The 17,724-nt window shown below is 36.0% G+C and overlaps 1 protein-coding gene across 2 annotated transcripts; it reads right to left on the bottom strand.

The window, feature by feature from the left end:
- Positions 1 to 11,452: 11,452 nt before the first annotated feature.
- Positions 11,453 to 17,031, bottom strand: LOC130428843 (uncharacterized). 2 transcript variants are annotated; one of them, XM_056757123.1, is made up of 14 exons: positions 16,970 to 17,031; positions 16,549 to 16,601; positions 15,905 to 16,288; positions 15,500 to 15,787; positions 15,109 to 15,402; positions 14,987 to 15,025; positions 14,301 to 14,639; positions 13,881 to 14,177; positions 13,672 to 13,777; positions 13,525 to 13,578; positions 13,408 to 13,452; positions 12,046 to 12,114; positions 11,763 to 11,778; positions 11,453 to 11,649 (listed from the first exon to the last, which is right to left on the bottom strand). In XM_056757123.1, exons 2-14 carry the CDS (start codon positions 16,577 to 16,579, stop codon positions 11,584 to 11,586), a joined length of 2,028 nt encoding a protein of 675 aa, XP_056613101.1. In that variant the 5' UTR covers positions 16,580 to 16,601; positions 16,970 to 17,031; the 3' UTR covers positions 11,453 to 11,583. The 2 variants fall into 2 exon arrangements, with proteins under 2 accessions (XP_056613101.1, XP_056613102.1); XM_056757124.1 differs by having other exon boundaries at positions 13,881 to 14,171.
- Positions 17,032 to 17,724: the final 693 nt, after the last annotated feature.

The raw sequence follows: 17,724 nt of genomic DNA, 5'->3' as shown, positions 1-17,724 counted from the left end.
AATTACAACGATGACTTGCTTGTATCTCAATTGAAATTGATGTTAAGAATAAGAATATTGCTATGAATGTATATTTTGACATCCAGTGAAAACTATTTATATTTTATTTAAATGAGTTTGCAATAGTTCTGTGTCACTTGAATTTGAATGTAGAAGGGCTCTTTTGTACTTGCATTAGTTAGCGTTTAATATTTAAAAAAATGAAATGCATCTTTGTGTCCTTATAACATGTCAATCCACAGAGGTAAATGTGATCTGCCTTTCATTACAGATCTTGTGTTGCAACCACTGCAGCACCACAATGCATTGGATAATAGTTGCTTATTGTTTAAAAGGACAAAATGTTATGGTTGTATGTATAGGAAATGTTGCTTCTAATGTATATTCTGAGATCCAGTAAAGACATTAGTTTGTTTTTAAATAGAACATTTTCATGAATTTGTAATGTGAACAATAGTTGTAAATCAACTTGAATGTAGAAGGGGTCTTTTGCACTTGCATTAGTGTTTAATGTTTAAAAGATGAAATGTTTGTGTCAGCAGTCCATGTTTATTTCGAAATGTAAGGAGTAATTTGTAAAAGTGAAGCAGTATGTTATTAGAAATTGAGTGTAAGAGGATTTCAGTGTTTACAAAATAAAGTGTTCAGTGAAATGTTTTTATTGCAATGACCTTTCACCGTTTTTAAGTAAATTCAACCATCTCTTAATGAGTAACATTTAATTATTTATATTGGCTATATATTACTAATAATAATTAGGTAGATGAGCAATACCTGCTGTCAAAGGGTAAACATTACCCAATTTTATTAAGTAATTACTTGTATAATATATTTAGGTAAAATTTATCCAATTTAATTTATTTTAATTATAACTTATAAATTTAGGTACTCTTTACTCAAAAATATGGGGTAGAATATACTCCTTTAAAGTGAGTGCAAATTGTTACCTCAATTTTATTGAGTAGATTTTATAGGTTGTTTTTTACAGTGTACTTTGTTCACTGAAAAAAATGTTATGTTGAATTTACTTAATTTTTTATGTCAAGGGGTTGCACGAAATAAATGTATCTAAACCCAGATATATTGAGTATATAAGTTGAGTGTAATTATATTTCATAAGTGTATAGTATTTATATTTTATAAGTGGATTGTACTTATATTTTATATATTGGTTTTACTAATCTAATTCAGTAATATCAGATTAATTTTATTCATCATTTTAGCTAAACTATTTTGAGTAGAATTTATTTATTTTATGTTCCCTAAACTAAAATTATACAATCACATCAATTTACATTTACAATTTAGGTATTTGGCAGACTACTTCCAATGCTTTATCCAAACCATTTTACAAGGGTATCCATTTACTCTCCTACCCTGGTATCGAACCCGCAACCTTTTCTAACGCAGCGCTCTTACCACCGAGCTACACGAATTGTTATGGTTTTGCTGTATACATATTTTTTTATATACAGGAGAACTATGGAGAAAAGCTTTTTGTCATCCATTTTTAAGAGTACAACATATACAAATAACAAAATACAACGGTACTATATTAACTAAATATAAACTACATTTATCAGGAGGGTGTAGTGGTTCTGAACTCTGGCCCGCGAGATCAATTTGCCTTCCCATTTTAGCCACAGGTATGATATGAAACACCTGAACAAGCTAATCAGCGTATTTAGGAATATATATGTTCATGCGGCGCTGCGCAAATCTATCAGCGTATGAGATAGCGTCTCCTTGGCGCCTTCAGAACAAAATGTGTCTGCACATGGAAATTGAATTAAACGTATTTTTTTCTAATTACTTTTAATTGAATTAAATTAACTTGTTTTAAACAAGGTAAGTGAATTTGAAAATTAATAATAAAAAATAAGTAGGATTAAATAACACATCAAAATCAGTGAAATTAACCAGATAAAAAACATGTTACATTTACAAGGGGTCAGAATCATTTTTTTCAGTGTTGGCGCGTCTCCTTCTGTGAATCAAAGGAGGGTGATTGAATTCAACTGAGGGAGAGGATCAGTTAAGTCATAAAAAGGGTAATTTTTGTCTGAAGTGAGCGTAAAAAAGTTGAGAAAGAAAACAAATGTCAATACATTAGTGACAGCACCCTAATATTCCTGGTATTCTTTGTGGTTGATATGAATCAAACAAATGAAACTCACATTGATGTTTCCTTGTTTAACTTTTTTTTGTTTTTATTTACTTTTAATTTATTGTAACTCTTTTCGAAATTGAATTGGAAGTTTGTACTTCTTTGTATTTTCCCTTGGCAATGAAAAAAAATGGGTAGAATGGACGACTTTCAGAATGTGAGTGTCAAATGGGAATTAGTTTGTATTAGTTCAACATTAAAAACATTTAACATTTTATTGGAAAGTTAATGTTTCTTTTTTAACTTAACTCTAGCACGACTGGCAAGCTTATGTTGATTTTGTGACTATGGGATGATTAATTCTAGGCCTAGACAGCACAATGAACTCCAACACTCTTCCAGTCAAACCTTGTCAATTACTCATTGTTTTTCCATTTTACGTCATTAAATTAATCTTAATGTTTAATGTCTGGAAACACATCTCTTCCGTCAACATCTGACATACCTCTGAACATGACGTACAAGGAACTAGCCAATCAGAGAGCTTGTAACATGTCTCTCTCCAAAGCTAAATTTTAGCAATACAGGGCCCCAGAGTATTTCTAGTTTAATTTGTAAATACAATTATTTATTCCTCTTTTTTAATCACATTTTCAAATAGATTTTGAAATTCCACTATTAATAAAGGAATTCATTAATGCGCTTTAAAATTATGTATTTATTTCGTTGTTTATGTTGTTTTTTAAGTACCTTTTAAATTTGAAGTATTTATTGATGGACTAATATTTCATTTATTAATATTTTTTTCAATCACGCTTTTTATTGCCCTTTAAAACAATAAATAATAAATGACTTTATCATTTTGCCTATTTATATTTGAATTAAAAAATGAAGTTAAAAACAAAATAATTAATGTCTATTTTTATTGTAGAGTTAGTTGTTAAACAATGAAATGCTTTATTACTTTACACAAGACTCTTGTAGTCCTCCATAGAAATGTGGTTGATCTAGTGACTGAAAAGGCTATGTTTCTTGTTTATAATTTTTTTTCCTTATTATATTAGTAAGTCACAATAATTACTTAACGTTCAGCTGTAAACAATAAGGTTTCATTGTATAAAATATAGTAATTAGAATTGCTGGAAATACTGTCTTAGTTGCACTTTTTCGTTACTCATTACGCTTCTCTCCTAACTCTGATTTGGTAGGTGGCGCAAAAACCATATAGGGTCCTAGAGGTGTGGGCCCAGAAGTACAGTCGAGTGCAGCCTCAGATATTGCAGTCAGATAAAAATAGGTCTGGGTTGAGCATTCACTTTTTGATAGAATGCATCTTTTCTTCCGATACTTAAATTTTAGCAATTTCATGTGTCTAATTCATGCATGGGCAACTTGTTACACACCAAAGACACAGAAAAAAAAAACGCATCCGCTCCATAAGACCCCTCCCCCAGATGACAGTTTGGGAACCACATACTGTGAGAGCTGGAGTAGAAAAGCGGAGCAGCCAAATATATATGAAAGTTATTATAGAAATAATTAATGAAAGTACTGTATATAATATCAGAAAGTGAGTGGTATACAGGATTAAATAGCCACAAAATCATACCAGCGTTCAGTCACAGTCCAGGCTAATCCATATGTTTCACTGAACTTGCTCAGCACGTCATAACGTGTCTAAGGGTCCATCAGTGTCTGAGCTGTCCGAGAGCCTGGTATGCTCGCAACCACACGACTAAGTTGCCAGCGCTACCAACATCCTCCAATTATCTGTCTAAACTCTAACAAGCCCAACTGTTTAGTTATCTTCATTTACATTTATGCATTTGGCAGACTTTTATTCAAAGCGACTTATATTGCATTGTATATTTGTTGATGACTATATGCAATCCCCTGGGATCAAACCCATGACCTTGGCGTTTCTAGTCCCGCGCTGAGTAACCACTGAGCCACAGGAAAGTTTTGTTGACAGACATTTGGCCTCGAGCAACCCCGACACTATTGGCCTCGATCAACACACAGCGTCCACACTGAGATCTTCCCCCTCAGGGGTCATCAGGTTCTTAAATATCCTCTCCCTCAGTTTAAATCAATCACCCTCATTTGATTCGCAGAAGGAAACGCACCAACAGAAAGGCTCATAGGGGGGCCAACAACCACACCCCCTAGCACAAAAACAGGTCCACAAGGTTCATTACTCATGTGTTGTGTATTAAATGAGTGAGAAACCACACAAGAAATATATATTTTTTAACTTTAATATACATATATTTTCTCTTCAATTCCCAGTTTTGTATATGTGTTATCTCCTGTTCTCATCCAAACATATTGTTTTATCCAGGATGCGGATTTTAGATTTTAGAATAAACAGCGAGTTAACACATGTGCAACTAAATACACACTTAAATGCACATTGAGCACAAATCACAGAGGTCACTTGAATCTTGTTTGATTGTTACAGGGACAGATAAGCACACTCGTTAAAATCATGAAGGTGTCGACGGTGGTCAGCTGAGAGATGGCAGTATAACGCCTGTAGATACAGAATCATTTGTTACAACAATAAATTGAAATACAGCTTTGATTTATGTGATGTTTACTTGTAGATCTATTAAGAATAATTATATTCATTTATTTTCTTGCATCAAATTAAAGTATTTTTATTAATGTTTATTCTATAGTTTTCTGTAAATAAACATTACACTGCTTCATGCATTATGTCATTGCTTTACTGAAAACGTATGCTGTCACGGAACACAAAAGGACTCAAAAGCAGGAAGCCGTTAAAGTGAGTTTATTATCACAAGGCGAGAAGGTTTCAAACCAAAAAATAGCCAGGTAACTCCAAGCACACGGTAGAAACAAAAATGATCAGTGAAAGCCATTGAAAATAACACTGCAAGGTTGTGGGCAGAGAGGAAAAATATCAAACAATGCAACGGTCCCAGAAGCTCACTCTCTGTAAAGCCACAACACAAACAGGAATCCAGAGAATCAGGAGTTAAGAGTTAGCTGGTGAATCAGGCATATAAAGGAAAAACCACATAAAGAAAACAATAAATCCACGAGGTCAGACAAATACAAAAAACATTGTTGCACTGAATGGACAAAAAAGAGAGGACGAAATAGAGCAAACCAAAAACGAGGATTTTTGTAGTCTGTATTATGGCAATACAATTACATTTAGTAACTTATTTTAATACAATACCATTTTCAGGAAAAAAAATAAGTATTGGTCAGCACTTTACTACATATAATATTGTGCAAAAGTGTAGGTGTGGGCTAGTAATACATTAGGGTACACTTAATGTCTAAGCAATAATACTTGTATTCCTTGACTATAAAATCAGCAGTGCTCTCGTCCAAAATAATGTTTTTTATTATGTTTTTTTATTTCAAGTTTTTAGAACAGTAGATGTCTTGGCTACACATATGCCCATCCAATATTGAAGATGGTAGGAGTGCATGTGTTTCAACATTGACTAATCATCACATGCATCCAAGGCTGTTAGTAGTATAATCATATACTGTGTGTCAAAAATGTTGATTGATTTATGTCCACCTGTCAAAGTTTCTATCAGCCAGTCACTCAAACAGAGACTTTTATGGCCTGTCAACCCTGATGACCGTTACATTTAAATTTAGGCATTTGGCAGACACTTTTATCCAAAGCGACTTACATTGGTTTATCCTATAGCTTTACATATGTATTTGCAATCGCCAGGGATCGAACCCACAACCTTGCGTTGTTAACACAATGCTCTTACCGCTGAGCTACAGGAAATACAGTTATATTTTATGACTGTTGTTGGAGTATCCTCACCTGGGGTATCCTTACCCCAACCCTTCCTTCAGTGGGTCTAAATACCTACACCCCCTCATCAATCCCTAATCAAAAAATGTGTGTATTCATCTTGTTTGCTTTTACTATATGCTATTTGTGAACTTATTTTGTGTGTTTTCAACTTTGTGAGATAATATAGATGTTGTATGTGGGATTTTCTTATAAGAGTGTTATTTCCTTGCTTTATGGCTTTTATCATGCAAACGAGCGAATTGAGGCTCAAGGTTTGCCATCTTCTCAAAGTGTGACTGTCCCCTCCTATCCCAAGCAAGTCGTTGACCAGTTAATCAAAGTAAGCTGTGTTTTTTAAGATCTTGTTTGACAGTTTATATTTAAGACTTGTTTGACAGTTTACATTTTACAACTTGTTTGACAGTATATATTTTAAGAGTTGTTTGACAAGTTTATATTTTATGAGTTTTGTTGTTGTAGGCCTATCCATCTAATAATATTTTCATACTGCTGGCATGTCACCCTGATGTTCTCACATTACAGTTTGAAACCTGACGGTTGAGTTCTTTAATTAGAGATTTAATGTTTATGTGTTGTTTCATCTTAGAGTTAGTTGGTTTCAGGTTTAACATTTTTTTCTGATAAATGATTCAAGTTTTTGGGTCACAATTTTATCATTGTGTCGTAAACTATATCTTTTTGGTTCGATGCCATTTCCTGACATGTTCTTCCTGGTCATGGAGGAATGGGGATTGTTTTTTTGCGATTGCAAACCAACCGAGCTGACCTCTAGACTAGCAATGATTCATACTGAAAGTCGGATAAGCATAGTAAGAATTCTGTAATCACCCTCTTTACTTTTCAAACCTGTATGACTGTATAGTGTCGTGACCCCGGAAACGGCGGTTCTTTGTCTGACACGGAGGTGTGTTTGTTTTGTGTCGAGCGCATGCGAATGTTTGTTTTGATAGCGCTCAGTGTCTACGTCATAACCCCGCCCTTGTGTCAGGCATTCCCCTCACCGGTTTCTCATCACACTTTCCACCTGTAGATCATCACTGGCCATTAGGTTAATCGCTTTCCCCAGTTGTCTCATCTGCTCTCCATTAGGTTTTCCTATTTTATCCCTCTTGTTCCCTCTTCTTGTGTCAGACCGTTGCTTTGTTCATAGCCTGCACTGACTGCCACAGACTAGCGCGTCTAGCGCGTTATTAGTCCTAGCATTAGTCCTAGCATTAGTCCTAGCATTAGTCCTAGCATTAGTCCTAGCATTAGTCCTAGCATTAGTCCTAGCATTAGTCCTAGCATTAGTCCTAGCATTAGTCCTAGCATTAGTCCTAGCATTAGTCCTAGCATTAGTCCTAGCATTAGTCCTAGCATTAGTCCTAGCATTAGTCCTAGCATTAGTCCTAGCATTAGTCCTAGCATTAGTCCTAGCATTAGTCCTAGCATTAGTCCTAGCATTAGTCCTAGCATTAGTCCTAGCATTTTGTCTTTGTCATAGCCATAGCCATAGCTTTTGGCATTTCTTGCCTATTATTATTATTAGTCCTAGTATTAGTCCTAGTATTAGTCCTAGTATTAGTCCTAGTATTAGTATTAGTCCTAGTATTAGTCCTAGTATTAGTATTAGTCCTAGTATTAGTAGTATTAGTCCTAGCATTAGTCCTAGCATTAGTCCTAGCATTAGTCCTAGTATTTTGTCTTTGTCTTTGTCTTTGTCTTTGTCTTTGTCTTTGTCTTTGTCTTAGCCATAGCCATAGCTTTTGGCAATTCTTGCCTTATCCTGTCTACACTCTCCCAGTATTAGGATTCCTGCTTGCCCTGTTCATCAGCTCTCTGCTCCCTGCAGTTCCCGCTGGCGCTCCTGATACATCACCACCTTCGAGCACTTGTCTCCTAGTGGACAACCACGGATTCTCTCTTCGTGAGCTCATCGGGTCGAGACGCCTCCCTGCACCGAGACTCCACAGCAAAGCCATCACCCCGAGGCTTTTCCGCACCTGCGGATTAGATTGGATTCTTCCGGGTCGAGCATCTCCCCGTGGATTGGATGCCAGCGTATCCCTGAACTCTTGTGATTACTTATCCAGTGTTTTGTCTCAATAAATACATATTCAATACACCTGCAATTGAGTCTCCATAGTCGTGTGTCATGACAGTGTAAATCGTATAAACACAAAAAAAGGTATTTGAAAGAAAGTTAGTCACAGAAAACCGTTCGGCTACATTGACTTTTCTTCATACAATAGAAGTCAATCGGGACCATTGGTAAATGATGACAGAAATTTCATTTTGGAGGGGGGAACTACGGTACCTCTAATCATGACTTGACTTAATTTGACATATTACACATTTTACAAATAGCTTCCTGGAACATACTGCATTAGCAGGGGTGCCGCCAGAAATTCTGGGCCCTATGGAAACCAAAATTTCTGGGCCCCCTACATTTTTTACAGATAAAATGTAACCCAATAAACATGCCCTGTATACTTGAAAAAAAGATACTTAGCACATTGCATAGTTAAAATGTCTAAAGATGAGTACAAAGCCTACAAAAACAAGAAAAAAATATAGAAATATGTACTTGTTTACATAAAAGGGAGAACATTTATTATCTCAATTGCAATATTATATGAAACATATAACTATACAACACAAGAAAAAATTTTGACAATCCAAAACATGATTAGTTTTTTACTACCTTGGTAGCTGACCCTGTTCACCTTACCTGACACTGAGAGGACTGGGTAGGAGGACGAGGTGCAGACAATAAAGCTGACTCTGCATCTGTATAAGTCACACACACACGCACGCACGCACGCACACACACACACACCATATTATTTGTATTGGCCTATTCAGTTTCTATCAGCTCCGCTTGCTGTCCAAAATCAAACATTTTCTCACACCTAAAACTCTAGAAATGGCTGTCCACGCTTTTGTTGCGTCTCGTTTAGATTACTGCAATTCAATATACTGCGGTATATCTAAGCGTCAAATTGCACGTCTTCAGTTAGTTCAAAATGCTGCGGCCAGACTCCTTTTAAAGTGTCGTAAACATGAACACATTAACCCAGTTCTCAAATCCCTACACAACATAGCCCCTGTCTACCTCTCTGAACTTCTTCATCTAAACATCCCATCCAGAAGCCTACGATCCTGTGACCGGACATTGTTGGTAGTCCCGCGAGTTAGGCTTAAACGTCGAGGTGAACGTGCTTTTGCAGTGGCAGGGCCTCGACTCTGGAATGCCCTCCTCTAGAGATTAGAACGGCCCCTTCTCTGTCTGTTTTTAAGTCTCGGCTAAAAACATATCTATTTTCCTTAGTGTATTGACTACTGGGATTTGGCCATTTAAAGTTTTTAATTCAGGTTGTTTTAAGCTGTTGACTACAATGATATAGCCAATGGGGTTGTGTTTAATTTGTGCATGGTCTGTTTTTGTATATGTATAATAAATGTTTTCTCCTGTAAAGCACTTTGGTCAGCCTGATGGCTGTTGTAAATGTGCTACACAAATAAAATGAACTTGAACTTAGTTTTCTTATTATGAAAAATGTAAATATCTATTTTGTAAACTCCGTATGGCCAATGGTTACTACAGACACGTTTTATTAAATTTTATATAATTTTTTTTCTGGGGCATTTTATTCATGTTAAGAACGTCAAGTTTGACAGCATCGATCGTAGCAGCAGCACTGCTACTTCACAGAACACGCGGCACGGCAAACTGATTTTGTAATTTTTGAAGCGTGTAGATTACTTTTTGTTTTGCAAAGTTATCATCATGTGGCTAAAACAGTAGATTAGACGTTTTTAGAGGCTTCAATCTTCGCGAAGTTTCGCGCTCAGGCTCACCGTGTTCGGCTGAGGGGATGGGGGACGTGGGTGTGCAGCAGCCGCTGAATCTGTGTCTACGAGACATGATAACGTCCCGGAGACAGCAGAGATGTTATTATTGTTGGATGCAATCATAAATCAGTAATTATTTTACTAAGCTAGGCTAGCTAGATAAAAGCAGGTCATGTAGCAACAAAAATACGTTTTGGAATACAGGAATAGGGCAAGCTACCTTTCTTTATGAAAAACTGTGTGACATACTGTCGACTTTGGCGTTCTCTGTCTTCTCTTTCCTTCTTTTCTTTCCGTTTTTGATGCCCTGACTTCTGATGTGACATGCTTGCGTGTGTCACTGTCTGCGCTGCATCATAGTAAGTCCAATAAGCAAGAGACTCTACACTAGCACCGATCGTAGCTCGGAAAGGGCAGGTGGAATGAACCATTGTGAGAGGGAGGGGTGTGACTGAAACAGTAAATACATTATTTGTTTTTTAAATATTAAATCTATGGTCAAAACGGACAAAATACACATTTAGTGCACGAGGGGCCCTAGCACATTTAATGTATGTATAAAAAAGAGAAAAGAAATAGGAAAATAAAAAGGGGGTCTGCTGTTCTGGGCCCTATATCTGCCTGGGCCCTTAGAATCGTCCTAACCTTCCACCCCTTTACGGCGCCCATGTGCATTAGTTATATAATTTTCTTTTCAGCTGGTTTTTCTTTAATTTCTTTCCATTTATTGTTTTTCCACAAGGTTAAGCTGGATATGGATTTGAGATGACACGTGCCTTGGACTTGCCGTAGAGCGCGCAAACCCAGAAGAGGAGGGGCTATGTATATTAGCTAATACGTTTGCATTTTGAGTAATAAGTAATAAAATATTCATAACAGTAATAAAACAGTAGCAAGTCGTTGACAGTGCAGTTGGAAGTTTTAAAGTTAGAGTGCTATCGTGGTTTATACGTGTAAAGTGTCTGAGTTCAGTACAGCTTCGATTTCTGCATTTATTTGGCATATTAAAATTCACAGAAATCTTGCAAACATCAGATTTCAGTGTGGGCATTCAGAATGTCCTGCTGCATTTCTGACAGGTTACTTGTCAGGATTAATTCAGAGTCCAGCAAATCTAGTGCCAAGGTTCAGAGAAGCCAGAAAACAGGAAAGTCAGTACACCAAAAGAGGTCATACATGAACCCAAGTGTCATTTCCTTCATCAGGGACTTCACAGAGTTTGACTGGTACAATAACTAGATTGAGGTCAATGTTTTTTTAATCATCTAAAATGTATATATTATTATTTACTATTTATTATTCATTTTTCAGAAATCTTCATGTGGAACAACATGTTCAGCTGTGAATTTTTTTTTTTTTTTTTTATTCTATTTGAGCATTTTGATGTTTGTTTAGGAAATGTGTTTTAAGTGAAAATAGAGACAATGTATTTGTCAAAAAGTGTGATCCATTTGTATAAGTCCAAGCATTAAGTGCTGGAACTCCATTGAATTTGTACCGTGTTTTTTTTCTTACAGAAAAAAAAAGATTCTTACACTCAGAAAGTGTCGTAAAGATACCACACCAGAATAAGTCATCTGTGATTCATTTCGGTTTTGGCTCTAGGTTCACTCTTAAGTTATTTTCAGTTACGACAGCTCAAACATTTAGTTTAGTCAGGGACTTTGATTTATTTATGATTGTCGGGTAAAACATTTAATTGTTTTTGCAATTGTCATTTGTACACATAAATGAAAAAGCCAAAGACAGATCCAAATGCCAAACATAATCTTTTTTTGGGAAAAAATTACTGAAGCACATTCTGGAGATTTGATGTGGAGCCTTTTTATCCGATGTTTCCATATATGTTGAGATCTGCCATATTGGTGCAGTAATTTTCATAATCTTTAATCTTAAATAAGATTTTAGGAGAGAACAGAGATACATAGGTCAGATCAATCTGTGACATACTTCAGTCTTTACTCATTGTGAAGTAATCGAAGTGATCAGATATACTGTACTTACAGATTTTTTTCGCTGACTGAGATGCACAGGAGAAAAAATGTTGAAATGTTGTTATTATGAAGTTCTTGAAACACATGTTTTATTTAAATACACTTAGATGGTATTATTTTTGATGATATTATATGATTATAAATATTAGATCTGCCAGATGCCAGGATGCAAGTGCCATAAAAACGCATATTAGTACATTCAGAAAAAATACATATTTTTATGTACTTAAATCACTTTTCATAAAACAGATGACAGGTTTTCAGATACTAGGTTCAAATTCTCAATACTGTACCTATTTGGTGAGGGCAAACGAGGTTTAGAAAAAGGCTTGTTTGCTGACACTGAAAACACATCTTTTGACCTGTGAACAGATTATTTTTATTAAAGTTACATTTAACATGCATACCACAACAAGAAAACAGAAGAGTGATGCTGAGATATAAAAAACAGACTTAATTGTTATTTCTTACATGATTATTTTATACTTAAGATGATGCATTTACATTGATCAGACAACAAAGAAATATCAAAAACAATATGGTTTTAAAATGAAGTCCACAGTGCGAACCAATGGACCAAGTGTATTTGTCTTGTTGGGCACTCAGAGAGAAAAATCGAATATATGAGGGGGGAACGGTGTGTAATGGCAAATAATCTTACTGTCACATACCGTTCCCCCTGTGTCCCACAATGTAAAAAAGTTAATATATGTCTCAAATTTACACTGCTGACTTTTTAGCCCACGACATACAAGTTTTGAGACGTTCAGCGTGACATTTTGCCATCAAAGAAGGGGTCAAATAATGCTGAAAGATGAGAATGTCAGATAAGGTTCCCAAATGTTCAGCAGTGGAAAATAGATGGGTTGGGTTCTGGTTGGGTTCAAACCAACCAACTCTAATCCATGCGTCTACATAGCTAACCAATGGACCACCATATTTGTCTGACTGGGCGCTTCGGGTTTGTATTCTTCAACTGCAAATGTTTTTCTATTGAAGGGGGGGGAACAATATGTGACGGCTGAGAATATTCCTTAGTTAAGGTAATAAGTTAATACTGTATATACAGCTAGGTGATTAGGTGATAAGGATGCTATGGTGAGTGGCAAAGCATATTTTTGTATTCTAACTTAGAAGCTATAATCCACACCTTAACAGAAAGAATACAAAATCAAACACATAAAAACATGTTCAGTCACATTACGAGTGACTATATTTTTAGACTTACAGTGTTGTATTGATTTTAAGTTTCATTTCATATTTAACATGTGTTGAAGCATATAGAGGTCCATAAAGGGTTAAAGGAGAAGTGAAACTAGTTAAGATAACAAAATATGTGTAAAAAGAAATGTTTCTGTAGAGATAAGGACACTGTGAGTGCTGATGTTTTTATATCTGCTAGATTTCGTTGCTTCCAAAAAAGACTGTTGTTTGCTTGCACTAAAAGAGGTTATGAGGATAAAGTTAAATAAAGACACATCTGTTTTAAAACTTCAGAAACAACAGATGTATCACAGTTTAGAAAATAAGCAGTATCAAAGAAACAAATAAACACATAACATGTAATCTATATAATTTGTATATAATGTATCCATCTGAAATAGTCTTGTTTAAAAAGATGAGTTTAAGAAAAGGATAAAAAATATGACACATACCTCTGTTCTGGTTTCGACCTTATACCAGATGTTTCGTTGTTGAACCTTGAATGAAAAATAAAATTCAAACAAACTCACAAATAAATTGCATTTTCTTATTTCTCATATTGTATTTGCCTGATGTCATTTTCGTGTCCACGGTTAGTCCAAACAGCTCCTCCTTCAGTCATTCTACAATGAAAAGGATTATGATGAGAACCAATACAAACAAAACAAGATAAACACAAACATATGATTGTGCCCACACAACGTCATGATGCCTACCTGCGTCGCCTCTTGTACACAATGTAGACAATGCAAAGGAGGAGAAAAACAAGTATGGGGACTATGATAGACGGCCCAAGAATCTCCACTCCAACACGCTGAAATCCTGATGATAATAATAATACATTCACTGATCAAAGATCATCCAACATATAAAAACAAAAGTAAATATCCTGAGAAAAATCTTCTGCATCTGAATCTAAACTTACTTTGAACACTCAGTTTAGTTGAACTATTAACCACCGTTCTATCTCCCCAAAACAATGCATTGCAAATGATTTGATCTTCCTCTTCGTATCCGGTTGGGATGAAGGTCACAGTCGAGACTGTTTCCCAAACTCCTTCACCCATGCTCTGATGTTTAACCGTTTCTCGGGCAGTTGGGACGCTCCAGGTGATGCTGGGGGGGTGAGAGGGGCACGTGTGTTTGACTGAGCATTCGATGGTGACGTTTGTCCCGGGCTGGATGTTGTCAGGGATTGGTGACATCACAAGTTTTTCTGGGGCTTTTTGGTTTGGCACAAGAGGCACAAAGACTGTTCAGAGCAAATACTTCACATATTTGTAATTAATAAGTGTTACTGCTTAAATGTCATAATCAAAAACATCATCGATGTGAATATTTTTACCTCGCATCACTATGAACACACAGCTGTTGTTAAAAAAGTATTCATTTTTTTCTGTTTCTCCTCGAAAACAGAACGGTCCATTGTCATGGTTCTGCACGTTATCAATCTCGACTGTACAGTCCTGATCAATTGAGTTTCCAAGGAGTTTTGTGCGGCCTTTGAAGTTGTCCAAGACTTTGCTCTGTCCAGAGTGGAACATGTAACCTTTCTTCCAGACCCAACGAACCCAAAGATGCACGGCAAGTTCCTCATGCATCTGAAAACTGCAGGGTATCACCACACAGGAACGAGGTAATGCAGTGAGCCTGGGAACCACGTCTGCTTCATACACGCGATCAGCTAAAAATATACACCATCGTTATTATTATGCATTTGGAAGAATTATTTCAGTATTTACACCATCAAGCATATCTTGTATATGAGGAGATTGGTTCCAAAGACAGATAACTGTATTTGTATTTAAATCATTTTTATTGTGCATTCCAATTGTTCCAGTTGGTTTGTTTTGATTCAAGCCATAATATCAAAACCAATACAGCTTACTAACACAATAAAAACATGAAAACATTATAAAAAACATAATTTTTGGAGAAAAAAAGTAAACAGAGTTCTCATTCATGTAAAAATATTGTATAAAAATGTATAAAAAAACACAGCGAAATATGAAGAAAAAAACATAAACATACTGTCCTTGATTTCGGGATCCACCAGTCTTGTTTCATAGTCTGAAATAATAAGCAAGAGAAAACAAGATGAGTTTTGAGACATGGAAAACCAGACCATGATTTCACTTTATCAAATGACTTACTTTGTACATGTAAGTCAACAGACGCTTGCACGTTCTTTCCAGAAAATGTCGCCGTGCATATCAATTTCTTCCCCTTGTCTTTCTTGTCGGCCAGAAAGGTTATGGTGGAAGAGGTGGCTGAAATGAACTGTGTAAGTTTATTATATCTGTTTGAGACCTGCATGTTCTCATAGTTCCATGAGATGCTTGGAGGATCCTTTAGACACGAATGGTTGATGGTACAATTGAAGTCCTTTGCAACGCCCTCTACAACATCTGCACGATCAGGCTCAATGGTTATTTTAGAATAGATACCTGAAATAATATGTAAGACGTTAGTAAAAACTGAATACACTTCTTTAAAATCTACAGAATAAGTAGGGTTAGACATATTCTCTATGCATTAACTCACACGCCGAATTTTTGTTCTTTGTAGCTCTTGCTGGTATGCCTCCATAATGCTTTACAATACACTCAATGTCTGAGCTCTCAGCTTTAACAACACCTTTGCGTGTCAGAGTGATTTTCCATAAACCACCTTCAATAGGGTCATTCTTTATTTGATCAGATCCTTCTAAACCCTTCAGAATGATGTTTGGTTTGCTGTATGGACAGCTGTGGTAGGTGTGACATGCCACTGTCATGTCGTCCCCGGTTCTTTCGCCTCCATAAATATTGATGGTGGGCGGCTTCGGATGAGCTGCATGGGTAGAAATGATAGAACACGACATCAGTGTTTATGGAAAATCATTCGTCTTTATTATGTATTAGGTTTATTTTTGAAAACTTGGTTTAGAAGGAAAGAGTGTTTACATACTGTCCACAAGAATCGTAGAGGTGACATCAAAAAACCTGTAGGTGCTTTTTCCAACAGTTTCTGGGTCAATCCACGCATATAATTTTTCTCCATGATGGGACTGATCAAGTCTTTTAATGAGAAGACTGCACTCTCTATTTGTCGGGTTACCATATAAATATGTTTTTTCTCTGAACTTGTCAATGACGTAGGAAGGATACCAGGGATCATAAACTAAAGGGTAGCCTTTAGAGACCCACTGATACCACACAACTCTATCTGGTCTATTGGGTGGGTATGACGTGTAGTAGAAAGAGCATGGTATGACCAGGCAGGAACCTTTGAGACCATGAATTTCATGTGGCATTCTCACTCCCCATGCAAACGTCTCATATAGGAGAAATCCTGTGAGAAAAAAGCATTATGGCTGCAATTTTCCACAGATGATTTGGTGTAAAATGTAACATGAAAGATCTTTGATTGGAATTAATTTATTTAACAGGCATAACAGCCACACTTAAAATCAGCCACTGGTGTGATGTTCACTGTCTCTCAGTTTATGCAAATGTGTGTATTTTTTCTCATTTTCGCAATATCCCTGTTCATGACAAAACATCAGAAACTCAATGACATGAATGACAAAGAGAAGAAAGTGAACACTTTACCTTCGAAAATTAAACAAAGTAACAAATTCATAGCTTCCGCTCAAAACGTTGTTCTTGTACATAAAAAAGAGAAATAATTTATGTTACTATCCTTTAAAAAAACAAGTACATGAAATGCAGTTTACAAATCACCTCTGAACATTTCTGCACTTTTTATAACTTTCTTGTATAAAAAGATTACATTTTTATTCATATTTTATTTTAAATCTTCCCTTCAGATTGTTTGTAAAAAGGAGGTTACGTAAAATATGAAATAGTTATAGTATAAATATACATTGATTAGGACACCAAAGATTTCTTCAACAAAAAAATCACAAAACTTACATCTTGTAAAAGAGAAAAACCTGAATTGCTGCGGCCCAGAAAGCTACTTCTATAGACAAAATTTCTCCAAAAAAATATGAAAATTGAACATGCATACCTTATTGCTTCTTTATTGTCACCTTCTGAGTTCATTTCTTGGCACAAGCAAACGGATTGAGAGTCGACTAGACAATTTTATTCTGCAAAATAAAAGAAGTGAGAGAACCTTTAACCTTCAGAATAAGGAAGTGAAGACCTCAAAATGCTTATTTTATTTTCTTGCTTTCTGTTGTGTTTCTTCAAGAAATCTAAATATTTCCATCACCGTGACGAGTGTGAGATGAATTAATCAACCATGCCTAACTTTAAAGATGTAAAATCATCTGAAAAGTTTGGCTTCCCAAATGCATGCCATGTAGGTTGACTGTACAGTATGTTTTATTTCAAATTGCAAGGGGAAAAATGTGATTTTCTCTCTATCAACTATGGTTTATTAATTTTTAAATGTCAGTTAAAAAGCACTAGATTATTTGTGTCATGAAACTCAGGGGAAGAACCCAATTTCAGGCAGGCACTGTGGTGAAGGGGATAAACAGATTTATTATATCAAAAAGGAACAAAACAAACGCCCACGAGGGGGGAAAACTAAACTGAGAATATCCACAAAAAAACAAACACTTCCACGAGGGGGACAAAACAGGTAGCAAATGAAACTATTAAATATATAAACCTCTCCCCCCGCGTCAGAGGTTGGTTGAGGCCGCCATTGAACAAGACCATCTGTTCCTGCTCATCATGGACCATCTCCCCTGCAGTTTCGAAAAACCGATCTGCAAAATCAACGAGGGGGACAAAACGTCTCGGGTTACGTCT

This window comes from Triplophysa dalaica, chromosome 9, assembly GCF_015846415.1.
Source record: "Triplophysa dalaica isolate WHDGS20190420 chromosome 9, ASM1584641v1, whole genome shotgun sequence".
In the NCBI taxonomy this organism is placed as follows: Eukaryota; Metazoa; Chordata; class Actinopteri; order Cypriniformes; family Nemacheilidae; genus Triplophysa; species Triplophysa dalaica.
Note: the sequence above shows the minus strand (reverse complement) of the source record. Positions and strands in the feature narration are given on the sequence as shown.